At 33.3% G+C, this 19,518-nt stretch overlaps 1 protein-coding gene across 1 annotated transcript in view; it reads left to right on the forward strand.

Annotated features, from left to right (window-relative positions):
• Positions 1-19,518, forward strand: part of LOC138322296 (uncharacterized) — a 29,366-nt gene that overhangs the window by 842 nt on the left and 9,006 nt on the right. Inside the window, exons 2-21 of the mRNA XM_069266332.1 lie at positions 6,500-6,622; positions 7,597-7,773; positions 9,270-9,333; positions 9,794-9,891; positions 10,469-10,630; positions 11,046-11,258; positions 11,947-12,054; positions 12,493-12,684; positions 13,076-13,288; positions 13,975-14,094; positions 14,685-14,882; positions 15,232-15,323; positions 15,793-15,949; positions 16,255-16,331; positions 16,694-16,844; positions 16,942-17,117; positions 17,450-17,549; positions 17,829-17,968; positions 18,443-18,608; positions 19,249-19,325. Of these exons, the coding sequence (XP_069122433.1) occupies positions 6,500-6,622; positions 7,597-7,773; positions 9,270-9,333; positions 9,794-9,891; positions 10,469-10,630; positions 11,046-11,258; positions 11,947-12,054; positions 12,493-12,684; positions 13,076-13,288; positions 13,975-14,094; positions 14,685-14,882; positions 15,232-15,323; positions 15,793-15,949; positions 16,255-16,331; positions 16,694-16,844; positions 16,942-17,117; positions 17,450-17,549; positions 17,829-17,968; positions 18,443-18,608; positions 19,249-19,325 (2,804 nt within the window). The remainder of the gene's footprint in view (positions 1-6,499; positions 6,623-7,596; positions 7,774-9,269; positions 9,334-9,793; positions 9,892-10,468; positions 10,631-11,045; positions 11,259-11,946; positions 12,055-12,492; positions 12,685-13,075; positions 13,289-13,974; positions 14,095-14,684; positions 14,883-15,231; positions 15,324-15,792; positions 15,950-16,254; positions 16,332-16,693; positions 16,845-16,941; positions 17,118-17,449; positions 17,550-17,828; positions 17,969-18,442; positions 18,609-19,248; positions 19,326-19,518) is intronic.

Here is a 19,518-nt window from a genome sequence, read left to right on the forward strand (position 1 = left end):
CAAAGTATTGATAAAATTTTCCTCGCTTTTATCATGCTTTGACTCATCAATTTTGTTTCTCAATCAATCAATGTTTCATATCTTCACAATAACTCACAAACTGTTTTCTGCAACCTAATTTTGACCAAATACAAAGGGCCTAATCTACGTAACATTTTAATAACCTTTCAACAGACGAAATAAACATCAGAAGAAATAACATGTTTATGTCGGTAGAAGATATTTGTTGGGAGATTAGAAAACAAAGACATTTTCTAAAATTACAATAGGATAGACAGATCCAAAAAGCTTTTCATTTTTAAAACATATATGTAATTTGCATATCAGTACAAGCAGTAACACATTTTTTGCCCACAATATTGAAATCTACATCAGGTTTGACATAAAAAACATACTTGTTATCCCATTACATGATGGCAAACAACGATCATTTTTTGTCTATTCTTTCCATGGGACTTTTTGTTTTTAAAACGTCTCACGCAAGCAACAATACTTTTGGCTTTAGGTTTTGTTCAATTAAATTATGTCTCCATTACGATACATGACTTTATCTCTGATGATAATTGTTCCTGATTAGCGCTTATTGGGGGAAGTGGAGGGACTTATATAATAAAACAAGTAATGTGATGCTGAAGTTGTTTAGTAGTTACGCATTATTAAATACGCAGGAACGCAGTTATCACAACCATAGAAACAAAAACAGCCCCCCCCTCGATCACGCTGTCATAGGGACGACTCAAACAAACCAATTAAATCAATCTTTGCTGTAAAAATTATTTAAACTTGACCTCTATATTTATTATTTTTTAAATTACTGAAGATGATGTCGAAATACTTTTGAGACTATTATTTATGACAATGGATATAATGAAACCCTATTTATTTTAAGTCTGATGTCTTTTGTCATAGAGAAAAAATCTGAAGAAGAGTTCATGGCCTTTAAAAATAAGAGAAACTAGAGTAAACGACTTAGAAATTAAGGTCAAAAGTATGTCTTTATTTTGAATAAGGTAATGCATTATCATTATTACATTATTTTGATTATATTTGACTAATATGACATCTAAACGCTATGACATTAAACAAATATCTTTCTTTGCCAATTGCTCCCCTAGTCAGTGATTTCTGTCCACCGAAACAGGTCGCTTGGGCCATGTAGTTATGTCATCGGTTACCGATTTATTTGTAAGAGTTACAAAAAATTCGCATAGATCAGCTGTGCAAATAAAACAACTTATTTGAGTTGCTATATAGAAATAAGAAATTCTCTTCCTATGTCAAAGCCTAAGATATTTTGTCGGACTCTGGAACGACTATACAAAGTTTGCCTTTTCCTGTGATGAATTTAATGTAAATAGAATGCGATAGCCTGTCCTAACTATGGTATAGTGACTCGGCAGTTATTGTACTGGAATCCACTTATCACATGATGGTCTCTAGTGCGGCCTTACAGAGAGAACAAAACACAGAAAACGAATCACTGGTAATCCTAAGTATCTGGGTCAGCAGGGAAAGTAACCCCTAATTAGCAGTGATGTTTACTTTTACTATCTCCGGGAATATTTCACTTCTTATTAGCCTAAAATTTGACGTTTCACGTGGAGTTGTGTTTAAGAACAAAAACGGCAATACACATTCCCTTTAATATATAAATTGATTGCTGTGAAAACGTTTAATTTTTAACCTACATATAACGTATTCTTCATTTTCAAGTGCAAAGTTAGTGCGTGTGGTTGCGTATTTTCAAACTGAAATACTTTAGTATGAACCTATGAGTTGAGTCTTCTTTGAATAAATAAAACTATTACTAAATAATAGATATTCGTAAGTTACAGATTTGTATTGTAAGGTATGTTATGCAAAGGTGTTAAATAAAATGGCAGAACGCAAGTTGTAAAATGTGAAAATTTTAACAACGCGAAATTTTTTTGACTACAATTATTCTTCCTCGTGCATTGCACTTAATAGGTAAAAGTGAATGTTTTATTTTATTTGCAGAGGAAATCCAGACTGATCTCACTCTATATTGTTGCCAGTTTTACAAATCCTTTAGGTTATGCAATTTGTAATACTTGTCAAATGAAGTTATTGTTACAACATTTATCATGGGCCATTAAAACGTGATGCTAATCCTTTTGTTATGTAACATAATTTACAACCACACATTATCAATTTCGAACTAAAAACCAGAACCGTTATTTATTTTACAATTATTACCATGTAATTCTTGCGATTGAGACTAGATTTAGCCTGTACTTGCCGTATCTATGTGTGTAGATAATACCAAATTGACACTACCTGGGAGAGACTCATGATACGGATTGTCTAGTTATTTCACAGAGAAACCCTTATTCAAATAAAATGTTTTAATTCCTTCAATAAAAGCCGGCATGCAATAAAAAAAATCCTACGAGCTATTTTAAAATTTGAAATCTTAATTAGTTGAAAAATTCAGAAAGGAAGTATGGACAAACTATTTTAAAGCCTTAAAGTTATATGTGCCGTAACTGGCCGAAAATTTTGACATGTTATTTTTTCTTCAATTATCCATTTAAAACCATAAGTTTTAATGAATAAAGCTGTGAAAATCATTCAAATGGACAGACAAACATATATGATGCCTTATAAACGTTAGTTAGAACACATAGGTTACCACTGTGAAATTCTTGTTTTTAAGCCTTATACATGTTTTGATGAAAACATACCTTCTGAAATCACTTTTCAATTATTAAGAATACTGTACAAATGTGAAATGAAATTGTAGACAGCAATATGGCTTCATGGTCTGACCGTATGTACTCATTTCACTACACTGAAGATGTTAATATAATGATTTTTGGCAGTACTGCCAAAAATCATTTTCAGCTCTTATTTGTACATGTAAATTAAAACCTGTGGATTGAAAGTATTGTAATTCTCAAAATGTTGGTAACTTTTGGTGTTGAATAACATATTAAAAGCTCGTCTTGATTCGTGAGTATGAAAAATACGGCACATATAACTTTAAGATTATAAGACTTAAGATGGACCTTGGGTAAATTATTTCTTCAAAGACACATGTCTTAGTATTACTGGATGGCGCTTCTCATCTGCATGTTGCGTTATGTTAAGTTCAAAACGATTCAATTTGTATTTATATTGTATCTATGCTCCATATAACAATGCAATAATGAGGGGTTGTGAATGTGAATAATTTCATAATTCAGTTTTAATTTCCACAACATGTTACTGTCGCCTCCTATACTGAACGTTAACTATCGCACTGTCATATCAACGCTCCGAGGGGAATGACAATCTGAAAAGTTACCTTTATTTTGCCATATTATTGGCATTGGGGCGCCTTAATACCATTCTAACGTGGGAACACAACTATACATTATACTTTAAATGGTTATTCAAATTTTGCATTAGTAAAGTTATAATCGGTGATAGGCCTAATGCATAATACATTTTAAAGGGCAAAATATTCAACGAAATTACATATAATATATATAGAAAATTTTGATACATTTTTCTTTAAATTAGACCTTTTAATTTTTATTGTTCCTTAAAGAAAATTCGTACATACAAAAAAATCGCAAAATCCTTTTTTGTCTTATAGCATGAGTCATTTGGTTTCTGTGAGTTCAATTTAACCGCATCCTCGATACTCTAGGGGTTACTATTACTGACGTTATACATGTATCTACCCCTGGACTATCTCATAGTAAAACTGGACTTGTTCAAGAAAAAAAATCTGACCAATCACAGGCCTGCAAAGATTTCCTTTGAAGACTTCAAAGAGAGCGACGCCCAACATCAAAGCCAAATAGTCAACCGCAGTGTACCGTTATACGATTCGTTTGATGCACATCAAATTACATATTCTGATCTGTTCTGTTGCCTCTAGGTTTACTATGAGATAGTCCAGGAGAGGTATTAACGACAGTAATAGTAACCTCTGGAAGATCGAAAATGTATATACTGGTACATTATTGTTGGTTTCATATTTTATCATTTAAATGCTTAAGATATAAGAAGATGAGAAAACGAAAAAAAAAAAAAAAAAATGAAAAATTAATAATTATAATATGAAAAATAATAAAAACCTAAACTGAACTGACTTGAATTTCCTTATATCTTTTTAAAATAGAGTGTGGTAAAAGAGACGCAAAAATAAGAGTATTGAATCAATAGTGCCTGCCGACTTGGCGTCACAAAAAATACCTGATCGGTAATATATATCATTGAAAGCAAATATTAGGTAGAAAATTAGTGATGTGTTTGAAAGGACCAGATCGAAACTGTCAATTCAAAAATCATATAGACATATCATATTGAACTGCGGATTCCGGATAAGTAGCCTCTTGTTCTATATAATAACATTATACAATACATATCTTTTATTTCAATGTAGATATATCTTCTTGTTTGTCACACAGCTAAACGTTTCTACCGATGGTTATATCGACTGATGACGTGGTCATTGCAGACGGTTGTCTTATATCCACAAACGTTCAAACTGTATTTAGGAGTTTAGTAAACACTCAACTATATTCGTGTGACCTCTCCGACATTCTAACAAAAACAACTGAGACAATTTTGAACTTGATATTTAAAGACCACTTTTCATGACAAATGATCGCTTTACCGTTGAAATAAATCGAGAAGAACCTTCAGCCCTTGTTTGTAATGACGTAATAAGTTTACATATATCTCCAGAACCATTGCGCGTGGAATAAACAAAAATATTAATTCTAGTAATCTTGACATCTAACGAAAAGTGTCACTTTTAAAGTGTTTCCATTTAGAGAGAAACTAGGCTTTCATCATTAAGTTTTAAATCACAATTGATCATCCTTCATACACCAGGGTTTACTATTACTGTCGTTATATCTACCCCTGGACTATCTAATCATAGTATAACTGGAAGTAAAAGAACAGAACAGGTAATTTAGTCCTTTGATGTACATCAAAAGAGCCGTATAACGACACACTGTGGTTGACTATGTGCCTTTGAAGTTGGGCGTTGTTCTTCCTGTAATCTTCAAAGGAAGTCTCTGCAGGCCTCTGATTGGTCAGATTCTTTCTCCTGAGCTGCCTTCAGTTTTACTATGAGATAATTCATGGGTTGATCATCCTCGATACTCCAGGGGTTACCATAACTGACGTTTTATGTCCAGCCCTGGACTATCTCATAGTAAAACTGAAGGCAGTTAAGAAGAAAATATCCGACCAATCACAAACCTGCAAAGAATTCCTTTGAAGACTACAGAGAGAGCGACGCCCAGCTTCAAAGCTACACAATCAACCACAGTGTACCGTTATACAGCTCTTTTGATGTATATCAAAGGACTGGGATCACCTGTTCTATTATGTTGCCTCCAGTTTTACTATGAGATAGTCCAAGGGTGTAGAGATCGTATGTGATCGTAACCCCTGGAGTATCGAGGAAGGGGGTTGATATAACGACAATTATAATAATAACCACTGGAGTATCGAGGATGGCAATAGATACACGCACGCGTTTTCAACATATGGCGTCCTCTCGCTGCTAAAGTAGATGATCTGGTTCTATTTCTACATATTAGAGCATCCGCATGCCGTTACTCTAACAATATAACTATTTCTTATTAAAACCACAAGGTATATTCTTTCGGTCCCCGTCACAGAGAGTAAAATTTCTTAATACATGTAGTTGTGTTTTTATGGCCATTACTTATTTTAATAACCATTTTCATTTCCCTTAATCAAAAAGAAACCATTACAAGTATCCCATAATTTTTAAGCACTTTAATGGTCAGTCACCTGATTTTAATGCCTTTTCCATGGGAAGAAAATGGGTGAAATTCAATAGTAGTGTCCATAGAATATATGTTCGCAACCTAAATAATCATGTGAACATATCTCTCCTCCTTTGGAAATGGAACAGATGAATTGTGATAACCATTCCAATTGAAAAATTGATTGTTGTTTTCACGATTTCACTTTGGATAGATACTATAAAACTCGTATTGATAGTTTTTTTGGAGGTTATGTTTATTTTTCAATGTCACTGCAGCGCTGCTGTTACTTTCGTGACATATTTCTTACCATTTAAACTTTCCTTTAGACCGATTAAGCTTCTATTTAGAAAAGAGAACAACTTGCCACAAACCATATCATATATCATATCTACTGTAGATTTCAAAAAATGTTCTGAATAATCTATTTTTCATATTCAATGTCCATCCTGTTCCCAATCCAATTATTATTTACCAATTCACTACCCCATTTTATGACATCCCCTTCATCTAGATGACGCTGGTTTTCATCACATATATGTCAATGGAAAAGTGACTGAGAATCGTTGTAAATGTTTTGCATGTCAATCACAAAGTTTGTGAGCCTACAAGTGCAATGCATGATTTAGTCATTTGCATTAATATGAAGTCTTTTTCAGTATAGACCATCGCATTCACTGACGTATGGTTTAAGACCTTTGACCTGGCGTTCATACGTGTAACCAATTAACTTGTAGATTCCTCGTCAGAGACCCGGTTTCAGGAAGCCATTAATGACCTCGTCAAACAGAATACCAAAGTGGACCAGGAACATTACCGGGAAGCCGTTTGGTACGTCAACGGGGAACAAATCCCACAAGGTGAGATTTCCATATCCACTTAATCTTAAAATCATGTTTATATCGCCTTTACGTGTGATCAAACGTAAACTGGATAAATAAGCGTAGGATATAATTGTTTAAGAGTTATATCCTAAGAACAATAAAGCGATCGACCCTAGAAAACCGTATGCCCTCAAACAAGTGAGGAATTACTCCAGTAACAGGTAAAACACCAAGTTCTTTTTTCAAACAATCGTCCTAAAGAAGATGAATTATATATATATCTAAAAAGTATACCTGTCTTTTCTTTTACAAATGTTTGGCCCATTGGAAATCCTTAGGTACATAGAAACAATTACCAGCCATGTAAAATCCATCTTGATCTTCTTGATATGATGCCGTGTAGCAACAAGTTATTAACAAGTTTATTACTCAGAAATAACATAATATACGATGTTGGCATTTTTATTTGTTCTGTATTTTCTGTATCACATTATAAAATACCGCTACCTATACCTATACAATTTTTACTTCATTCATTTTACGGGATTTCATTGGTTCTTTCTGCATCTCGATAAAGATGGCGGTGGCTTCAAAAGTAATTTGGCAGGGCAGTTATTCTCACTAACAGATAACCTATATATTTGAATTGAAATATATTCACATTATGCTCATTCAATTTGTTAAATTGCATTATATATCGTTAAAATGCTCACAATTTCTTAATTATTTCGCTTGCATACAAGAATAAATCAAGGTGACTAACATTATTGAACGAGGGTATATGACCACGTCAGATATTCACTGAATACAGCTGGCTATAGCCAGCAAACATAATTTATCTTCTAACGTACGTTAAACATTTAAATGGAAAAAACGGCATCTGGTTCAATATTTCAACATTACCATTGACGTCAGTAAATATGTTTGATTAGTTTAAAAAAATTATAAATGGGTATGTTATGTTTGTACACAAACCACATTTTCTTGATTAATTTCTATTAATTTTGCAGCCCATACCTTATTGAACCAATTACGAGATAGCTTGTTACAAGTTCTGGGCGCCTCCACTCCGAGTTACGAGCGCGCCCGAGAGCTGGTTGGCCAGTATCTTCACATTATCCAGAGCTTCTACAGCAACACAAACTGGGTAGAATTACACAGTAATGGCGCCATATACGAAGATTATGGTAGGTAGCAGTTATTGAACTGGCTTTTGAAGTAACGTTTTCAGCATTACATTTTGTCAGTGTGATACTTCAGAATTACAATTGTATGTTATTACTCATAACCTCTAACGTTTTTACTGCTGTCCAAGTGTGAAGAGGTTTACCCAAATAAATACATGTGAGTATTTCTGATATAATGAGATAACGCAAAGAACAAAATTGATACTTTAGTGGTTCGTTTTATAATCCTATGTTATTGTAAATGTTGGAAAATTTAAAATGGATATTGCTGTTGACAATGACAAAAGTATGTCTTCTTTTGTCTTATTTCTATAAACAAAGAAATTTCAATTAATAAGTAAATCATTGATTGAAAAGAAATATATTGCAAAATAACCATACGAAGTTTTTACTTGTTCTCAAATAACATACATCAACTTTATGAAAATCAAATGTCAAAAGTGTTTTCAATCGTATTAATTAAGAATAATGATAGGTTTTCCCTTTCTATATGTCTGGTACATTTGGAATATATATTTCCCAAAATGTCCTTCAAAGAATGATTTTATGTGTCCTTCTATATTTATCATCATTATTATTATTTAATTACACAAACAATCCAAATTACTATGCAGTATTACTGTAACAATAAGTATTTATTATGTGTGAATATTGAATATATCTGTATAAAATAGGCAGAGAGTGGTGCAAGTTAGGTGAATATGGTGTTCCTTATAAGTAAATGGGTTTTTTTCGAATATAAGAATGAAACGGAATGAAAGTCTCCCTTCTGACTTTTTTATGTAAGAGTTGTCTACCTGGATATATTTATAAACAGTTGTTGAAATTAATTCAAATTAACTTCATTGTATATAATTTTTGAGTGGATGCGACGAATGATTGAAATGTATGCAAGCGCAAATTCTTAATACATCTGTAATTAGGTAAGAGAGAAGAGTGAGGTAAATTTGATTTAAAAGATAACAAATATGGAAATTGAATGAGAGCTCTAGATATACGAATGGGAAATGTATTGTTATTTACATGTATTACCGAATAAAATATTATTATTTTTTGGAAAAAAAAAAGAATAATGATACCTCTATTTATTGGTACAATAATATACTTAAACCTAAAAAGAAATGAACATGAATTTCAATCATAAGGGTAAGTAATAAAAATTGAAATACATTTTATATAAATTCAATACTTTGATTTCATAGATAAACGGTTCTCACATTGATAGAAACACTTGATTGAAAAATGTAGTGTCCTCTTCCTACTGCCTCCAGTGTACTGTAACCATTTGAAATAAGGCGCATTCTACATGGACAATTTCTAAAATTCCTTTGTTCTAATTTTACGTATAGAATATCTCTATTGATATCTGTAATCTAAAATTCAAGATGATTTTCCAAATTAATATCATTGTTATGTAAGGACAAGTACCTGTCAAAAAATATCTTTACTTATTTTTCATTTAGTAGACTGATCTACTTATATGCTTATTATGACAGGTCTCCCAGGCAAAACCTTGACGAATCTCGCTGCCCTTTCTACTGACATGTGCCAAAGTTGTGGGTAAGTGTTTTACAATTTCAACTTTGAATTTATTGTTAATGGAATTATCTTACAGATAAATGATAATGAACTTTCCAGGAATGAAATGTTGCTATAGAAGAACAAAATATTAGATAAACAACAATTATTTTTAAATAATTTTAATCTATAAACTTGTGAGAAGACTCACGAAATAGTACAGGATTTCTTCTAATACAGTGCCATAAATGATTAAATTTTGTTATATTGGCAAATCGTCGTACGTTGTATGTCATCTTGAGAAATTCATAATTATTATATATTTTAATCAAAATGCTAAATTAATAACATAACTATCTGGGGTAATCACATTATCTAGTGTATTTTCCATACATTTATTGTGATTTTAAAGTTGTCGTTTCCTCGTTCATATCTTCGATATAGCTTGTACAAAATCAACACAAAAAAATCTTTTAACACGTTTTACTTTTTAAATCTAAAGATCGTCTGTGGGCTTCCCGTGTTTTATAAACATGATGACCTCTCCTAAAGAACTGACCAGTGGTTATCGTGACGGCCAGGACATCCAGAAACCTTACAGTATGTCTTATGATTATAAGCTTAACCACCACATTGACCATCATTGAATGTTTGTGTCATGTAGTATGGGAAAGGCTTCTATCTAAACATAACACACTTTGGTAGCATTTATAAAAGGAAATCCTTAGAAGATGAATACCATATTCATGATGTGCCATGACATATTTGAAATTATGTTAAGAAATGCTGTATATGCAATAGTAAAATATCCGACGGCATTTATTGTTTCTCTATATTCTAGTGCCAAGCTGTGATATATAAATAAATATGTATCGTTATTTCCTTTTTAGTTGTTTATTTATATATTTATATTTTTGGTATCTTTAAAGACATTTTATAGCAATGCTGAAGTATGCATGAAATAAAATACTACCACGATAATCGGTGTTATTCAACTCTCAACTCGTAAGTTATTTTTTTAAAAGTTACAAAAGAAACTCGCTAAAGCTCGTGTTTTTTGTAACTTTTAAAAAATAACTCACTCGCGTGGAATAACTTCCATATCCAACAACCACTCGTTGTGTAACCTCTATATATAATGTATTGTTTCAATAAAAAAAAATGTTCCCGTTTTCAGAGGACCCAGCTACTGACAATAAAGGCAAATGTAGCCATGGAGGACTACACGATAAATCGGCAGACACTATTGCAGCCCTTGGTGGAATCAACAAGGATACTAAAGATCCAACTCTATCCCCACATTTCGCTAACCACGACGCCTGCGGGACTGGCAGCCATTGCGCATACTAAATATTTTCTCTCAGATCCAGGTTAGATTCCAAGCATTACAACAAAAAGAAAAATAATCTACCCCATTAGATATAACTTATAAATACAAAATAAACGAAGACAAACGTTTGTAGATAAACCCATAGGAAACGTACAGTGAATATATTGTTTTATTTTGTATATTGTGAAAAAAATTATCTAAATGACTTTTTTTTTTCTGGAGATTTTTCATGTTGTTTCGCAAGAGAGATGAAACCCAAATCGGACTGTTACGCGAATAATTATGTAAATGTATAGATAAATAAACGATTGTTATTAAGAACCCTTGGCCGCCGTTTTTTTTTGGTAAATATTGTATACGCAAAAATTAGGTGGTTTACAGTAACATATCGTATTCATGATTCTAAATGGTATTTATTTTACAGTGAACGGCCTTTTGCAAGCTGTCGGAAACACTCACTTCGAGGAGCTGTTCCAGTTACGTCCAGGAAATTCCTTGGTATTTGTGATTGATACTAGCGGATCCATGGGGAGTGTTGTCAGTGCTGTAAAGTCCAAAACGCAGGAAATCATCAACCTTACAAAAGGAACTGGACTTCAGCCATACAACTATATACTGGTCACTTTTAGTGATCCTGGTCAGTACCACAACAATATATATTGGTCACTTTAAAAGGCCCTGGTCAGTACCGCAATTGTATATATTGGTCACTTTTAGTGGCCCTGGTCAGTATCACAGCGAAAGATATTGGTCCCTTTTAGCGACACTGGTCAGTACCACAGCTGTATATATTGGTCGCTTTTAGTGGCCCTGGTCAGTACCACAGCAGTATATATTGGTCACTTTTAGTGGCCCTGGTCAGTATCACAGCCAAAGATATTGGTCACTTTTAGTGGCCCTGGTCAGTACCTTAGCTGTATATATTGATCACTTTTAGTGGCCCTGGTCAGTTTCTCATTGGTGTTCTTCTACCTTTCCGAAAAAAAAAAAGTTTTATTTGTAAATAACAAGATAAGAAAATATATATCGATGCATAAAAATGAGGTTACAACACCAAATAAATACAAATTAAATTGTTTAGATGATTAATGAAGTGAAACGGTGAGCTTATAACTGTTACGGAAATGTAATTGGCCTTAATGTTTTGTAACTGAAATTGAAATAAAACTTGTAGTAATTTCGATATTTCTAAATGTAACATTGTTTAATGATCCTCTGATAACACTGTATGATGATACAATAAAGCACATGTAACTATGAAAAACAGTTTTATTAGCATATCGATGCTCTATATCAACTAAACAATAAATTATCTGTTTGACTAGAAAGTGCAACAACTGTCCAGGAATCAACGAATCCCAACGACATTGTGAACTGGGTCAATGCCATTCAGGTATCGGGTGGCGGAGATTGTCCTGAGTACATCATGTCTGGTTATTCATGATGTGCCATGACATATTTGAAATTATGTTAAGAAATGCTGTATATGCAATAGTAAAATATCCGACGGCATTTATTGTTTCTCTATATTCTAGTGCCAAGCTGTGATATATAAATAAATATGTATCGTTATTTCCTTTTTAGTTGTTTATTTATATATTTATATTTTTGGTATCTTTAAAGACATTTTATAGCAATGCTGAAGTATGCATGAAATAAAATACTACCAACGATAATCGGTGTTATTCAACTCTCAACTCGTAAGTTATTTTTTTTAAGTTACAAAAGAAACTCGCTAAAGCTCGTGTTTTTTGTAACTTTTAAAAAATAACTCACTCGCGTGGAATAAATTCCATATCCAACAACCACTCGTTGTGTAACCTCTATATATAATGTATTGTTTCAATAAAAAAAAATGTTCCCGTTTTCAGAGGACCCAGCTACTGACAATAAAGGCAAATGTAGCCATGGAGGACTACACGATAAATCGGCAGACACTATTGCAGCCCTTGGTGGAATCAACAAGGATACTAAAGATCCAACTCTATCCCCACATTTCGCTATCCACGACGCTGCGGGACTGGCAGCCATTGCGCATACTAAATATTTTCTCTCAGATCCAGGTTAGATTCCAAGCATTACAACAAAAAGAAAAATAATCTACCCCATTAGATATAACTTATAAATACAAAATAAACGAAGACAAACGTTTGTAGATAAACCCATAGGAAACGTACAGTGAATATATTGTTTTATTTTGTACATGTATATTGTGAAAAAAATTTATCTAAATGACTTTATTTTTTCTGGAGATTTTTCATGTTGTTTCGCAAGAGAGATGAAACCCAAATCGGACTGTTACGCGAATAATTATGTAAATGTATAGATAAATAAACGATTGTTATTAAGAACCCTTGGCCGCCGTTTTTTTTTGGTAAATATTGTATACGCGAACATTAATTGGTTTACAGTAACATATCGTATTCATGATTCTAAATGGTATTTATTTTACAGTGAACGGCCTTTTACAAGCTGTCGGAAACACTCACTTCGAGGAGCTGTTCCAGTTACGTCCAGGAAATTCCTTGGTATTTGTGATTGATACCAGCGGATCCATGGGGAGTGTTGTCAGTGCTGTAAAGTCCAAAACGCAGGAAATCATCAACCTTACAAAAGGAACTGGACTTCAGCCATACAACTATATACTGGTCACTTTCAGTGATCCTGGTCAGTACCACAACAATATATATTGGTCACTTTAAAAGGCCCTGGTCAGTACCGCAATTGTATATATTGGTCACTTTTAGTGGCCCTGGTCAGTATCACAGCGAAAGATATTGGTCCCTTTTAGCGACACTGGTCAGTACCACAGCTGTATATATTGGTCGCTTTTAGTGGCCCTGGTCAGTACCACAGCAGTATATATTGGTCACTTTTAGTGGCCCTGGTCAGTATCACAGCCAAAGATATTGGTCACTTTTAGTGGCCCTGGTCAGTACCTTAGCTGTATATATTGATCACTTTTAGTGGCCCTGGTCAGTTTCTCATTGGTGTTCTTCTACCTTTCCGAAAAAAAAGAAGTTTTATTTGTAAATAACAAGATAAGAAAATATATATCAATGCATAAAAATGAGGTTACAACACCAAATAAATACAAATTAAATTGTTTAGATGATTAATGAAGTGAAACGGTGAGCTTATAACTGTTACGGAAATGTAATTGGCCTTAATGTTTTGTAACTGAAATTGAAATAAAACTTGTAGTAATTTCGATATTTCTAAATGTAACATTGTTTAATGATCCTCTGATAACACTGTATGATGATACAATAAAGCACATGTAACTATAAAACAGTTTTATTAGCATATCGATGCTCTATATCAACTAAACAATAAATTATCTGTTTGACTAGAAAGTGCAACAACTGTCCAGGAATCAACGAATCCCAACGACATTGTGAACTGGGTCAATGCCATTCAGGTATCGGGTGGCGGAGATTGTCCTGAGTACATCATGTCTGGTATCAAAGCAGGTAAGAAAACAAAGAGTTATATATAAATATACATATTTCAGAAAAAATCACATGTGAATATTTATCTTAAAGTTAAATTATTAAACATTGAGATCCTGAAAAAACACAAAGCTGCTTGCAACATATGTTATTTTTTGTGAAATACATGTATTTATATTGTCGATACGTTCAATTCCAAAAGAATGTTAAAAAAATTGAAAAAAAATCTTTTGTGAAAAAGTTATTTTTATTGGACAACTTAATTGGCTTTTGTTTACTGTATGAAATAATTAATTAGTGAAGTTTATAATAGCTTTTACATTTGTATATATAGATATTATAAACTAACTTTCGGTAACTTAAATACGATATTCATGAGAATATGAGCAGTAAATCGACAATATTTCATTCCTCAAAGCTGTACTGTATGCCTGTACGTTGTCGTATGGTTTTATGCTCTTTTAAAACATAAAAAATGTGTCCCAATTATATCTATTTTCGTTAACATGTTTTAGCAGTGTCGATGTATCAGTAGCACATACATTAAATTGTATGAAACTAACTGAGGTTATATTTCTGCATATGATTTCTTCTTTTCGTCGCCTTTGCAGCGGTAGTCAAGGCTAAGCCAAATTCCCATGTTTACGTTTTCACGGACGCCACTGCTAAAGATCCTGAAAAACAGCAGTATATACTTAGTATCGTATCCGAGAAAAATCTGCATATAGACTTTGTCGTCACGGGGTCATGTGACAACAGTAACGCCCACTTTGTACAGCGACGGTCAGTGGACGCACAGATGTTACAAAGTAAGTACATGTATTCCGTATTTGCAAATTTCAGTTTTTCTTTAATATCTTGATGAGTAGGATTGTTTAATTAGAACTGAGGCATCGAAAAGGGAAAAGAGAATATATTTGTGAAGCTTAAATTAGATGAATTCGGTTGTGGTATTAATTTCAATATATTCATTTCTTCGTCCAGATTATTCAATAGTCGGTGTAAAATTATGTTTGCAAATTAATGCGAGTTGCATGCGATGTTGAAGCCGTAAAGAGTCAAGAAAATAATTACATTACTTCACACGCAGTACTTTGATAAACTTTGTGGTGAACTTTTTGATGGAACTGATAATCTTACCATCGGTTATCATTTCAGGTAATGGGCAATCCCAACAAGCCGATCATCATTATGATGACATGACGGGCAAAATGTTGGCAATTTCTAAACGGCATTCTAAACCCGGAAAGGTAAATACAAATAATGACCACCATGATGAACCGATTCCGTTGTCGACCAAACAGCAAGCTCGTTTAATTGTTATGGTACCAGATATTGAGAGAAACAATGCATAATCTACCTTTGTGTACAAAAATACACACACACACACAAACAGAGACTTTATTAAAATGAATAATGTTAACATCTAGCCGAATTTACCTTGTATCTGATAAGGATCAGGTCTTTAGATTAATGAAATTGATAATTTCACGTATCCTTAATAAAACCGGATAATACAGCATCGTTTTAATGTTTTGAAATTAGATGTAAACCCATTGCCTCATAGAATAGTACGATGTACGATGTTATTTAAGTTATGGTATCGTACCATACCAACTATTGCAAATATTTACGAGATATTTTAAAAACCATTATGAATGAAATACCGGTACTCACATTCAACTTGTGTATTACGTCAATTGTTTATCCACTCCCCAGACTTCCGACCGTGATGTGGTGACCGTACTACAGAGGACTGTCGGATATGACGATCCCAGCCTAGTGCAGATCCCTGTCGATACCTACCTCTTTAGTATTGTTATAAGGATAGATGGGGATGTAGGAACACCACTCCTGGCCATACAGAAGCCAAACGGTAAGTCGGAAAATACAGTCAAACCTGTCTTTGCGACCACCTCTATATAAAGACTATCTCCTTAACGAGACCACTTTCTTAAAGTCAAAAATTGGCCATTTCCAGACAATTTGCCCTTTTAAAAGACCATTTAGCTATAGAACATTTGTCTTGTTTCTTGCATGTTCTTTCTATGTGTAACTGTTAATAATATAATAATAATTCAAAAAAAAAAAAAAAAAAAAAAAAAATGAAAAAAAAAATCATTTTAGGATATGTTGTTACCATTGATAACCTTCTCTTTTAAGTTAACCTTCTCTTTTAAGGATCATATGTAACGTTAGACGGGATCGAAGCTTCCGGAAACCAGTTGGCGGGAAATACATTAGAAATGACAATAACGGTAAGATGGTTCTTGGGCGTTGCTTAGTTTATTTATGACATATTCATCTTATAACTTATACATGTATCAGATTCCTTCCCGCATCAACCGTTTTTCACTATCTTATAACATGTAAAAGTCAACGTAATTAATTTCTCAACTATATTATCATTAACATTATCTTTAGCCCATGGGACTTGAGTCAGGTATAGGGCAGTTACCCTTTATCATTTATTTCCCCTCTAGGCTCTAGGAATTCAAATTCCCATCACCCATACAAACCTGCCACGCACTTAAAATATATATGAATAAATACATAGAACGCGTAACAAATGTTACATTGAAATTAATGCAATGAAATCAAGCATATTTTTGTTTTCCAGAACCCGACTCCCGGAATCTGGCAGATATACCGGCTCGACAAGAGTGACTGGAAATTGAAAGTCTCAGGAGAGAGTCTCGTCACGTTTTCCTTCAAATTACACAAGTCTGCGTTGCTTGAAATGAAGGAGTACATACATTCTTCACAAACAGGTATGATATGTTTGCTGTTATATATAATATATTGCCAAATATAATACTTCAGTGATAACAAAGTGAAAGCGAACTGAATATATGTTATATATTGTAGATTCCCTTTCCGACATATCTGTTGATGTAAAGTCCGGATCCGTTGACGAGGTTTCTGTGAGTGAAGTGACCTTTAATGACGAATATGGTGACGTCATCTCATCATCATTGTTGACGTCTGTGAATGGAAGCATAAATCAAAAATCATATCTTGGACGAGTTTTTCTACCAGGGGAGGTAACACCACGGATTTTAATTAGTCTATTAGTATTTTCTATTCATATATGTTTTTCTTATCTTGTAATGAAATGGCCCCGACTGTTATTGGGACATCAATCAAAATCAAACCAAAGCGAACCAAGCATACATAACTGTTCGTTTGCTTCAATGTTAAGTATTTTTCAGGATTTATCTTTATCCAGAGTTACCACTATTTCTATTAATACACACACGAACTGCATAATTTCTTACTAATGTCACTAATTAAAAACAGTTTTTCATAAAAAATAGTCTATTTCTAAAGTAGGGCACACCGCTTTGATCTAAATATTATATTCTTTGTGATACAGAAATATCGTGTGGCTATAGAAGGACTGGATAACAAGGGGTTTAATTTGAGACGTGAAAAAGAACGTTTATACTCTCACGTTGGAAAACGCTCCACAAGCAGTAAGTTTTACTTAAAGATATTAACAATTCTTTACCAACACTTAGTATTCTAATTTTGGAATGAAGTTTGATTTTGCTTGGCACCTAAGTAACGAAGAAAGTAAAAAAAATGTTAATTACTGTACTTTTGTATAATATCTTTTATGTATGTGTCTGTTTCAGTGAATACAAGTGTGTAAATTGGTTGCTGATATTAAGATGCTAAATAGAACTGATATATTTATGTAAATAGAGTTAATAGCCACAATGTTGTTGTAAGACATTATCTGATTTTTACAGTGGCTCATAGAAGAAGCAGACGATCAACGCCGACATCTTGGTCCGGCATCGATTATTATACCTGGATTGCGCAGGCATCAGGCGGTCACGTGTTTCATACCACGACATCTAACATAGGTACAACCACCGACGTTTTGAAGGTATATAGTAGGTTATCATTTCACTTTGATATGACAGCAAAGAAATAACACAGTCAACAAAGGATGACTTTATATGTGTGTTTGTACATAATTTACATTAAGATGTGGGTCCTGCGTATTTGCCAAACACATCTTATTTTCAAGGAATGGGAGATGGAGTAGTTCAAAAGAAGAGATTTGTATTTTAATGACTTGTTCGAGTTACTGGTCATATAACTGGTTGATATATTAGAACCACTGTGATTCGCATTAAAGTATACAAGTTATTCAATGACAAGTTGGAATCGAAAAATCGTTCTGATACGAGTTTTATTGATTTTTAACCTTTTAATGACTACTTTAATATTTGAATTCTTGCTGGATTCAGCATCAAATATATTTTACATAGACTTCGTAAGGATTTTTTTTATTTTCTTGTTACCACTGCCTTATAAATATTTAAGTAACGGAGAAAATTATTTGGTTATGTTACAGAACTCTTTGTCCAATTCCGAGGTAACGATCATACGTGACATCATTAAAGGTGGCAGCACCGGATGTGCCTCTATCAACGTCCCGATAGACCGCACGTGTAAATCATTCAAGGTCAAGGTCCAGGGGGATAACGGACTTCCTGTACCGCACGTATCGAGACCAGATGGTAATTACATATGATGATATTGTGAAACATTAATTAAGCACTGATTGTCATATTTTTGACATGCGTTGATGAGTAAAATACATTCGGTGTTCTAGCATAGCTATGGTGCGCATGATAGATATGCTAGAACATCCATTGTGTTGTGACGGACAACGAACTAAACAATAACAGTAAATGAAATAGTCCCGTCGATAAAACGAGATATACAACGATAAGTACAACATTTCAATCCATTTCAAACATTTTCATAAGGATATATTTCTATATTTTTAGAATATGTTATATTTTTGAGTAAATTATCGTCCCGACGTAAACCCAAATCATTTCTTGAACTTTTGAACCCTGATTGTAGTATTATTACACCAGAGTCTTACTGCCAGTGCTAATACTGAAAAATATCATACATTGGGCTTAGTAGCAACATATAGGTAGTGTTCAGTGGTAATGTAAATATATGTCCTTAAATGTAAATCCTTTAGTACGATGATGTTTGATCGTAGTTTATTTTTCAAATTGTATTACGTAATTAAAAACCGACTCATATGATAAAGACATGAGTACCATTATATCCCCTGTAAAGACGGTTCTTATATATGTAGAACAATACCTGTAAGTGCCCTTGTGTTTTTATCGTTTACAGGTAGTACTGCTGGAATTAACGGTGTCACTGCTACTAAACAAGTGATAGGATCTAATTATGTTGTTCTGACCTACATGGTGAGTTATCAGACGAGGTCACCAATTACAACAAATACAAAGTAATATATTTATATCTAAAAAATAGTTATCCTTAGAAAAGTCTGGAAAAAACATGACAAGTAATAGTAATATACCAAAGCTGCAATCCAAACTTAAACAGCATCCCTCATAAACTTCTTGATTAAGTCAGGTTCGAGGCACAATATCAGTT

The sequence above is a fragment of the Argopecten irradians genome, chromosome 4 (genome assembly GCF_041381155.1).
Source record: "Argopecten irradians isolate NY chromosome 4, Ai_NY, whole genome shotgun sequence".
Classification (NCBI taxonomy): Eukaryota; Metazoa; Mollusca; class Bivalvia; order Pectinida; family Pectinidae; genus Argopecten; species Argopecten irradians.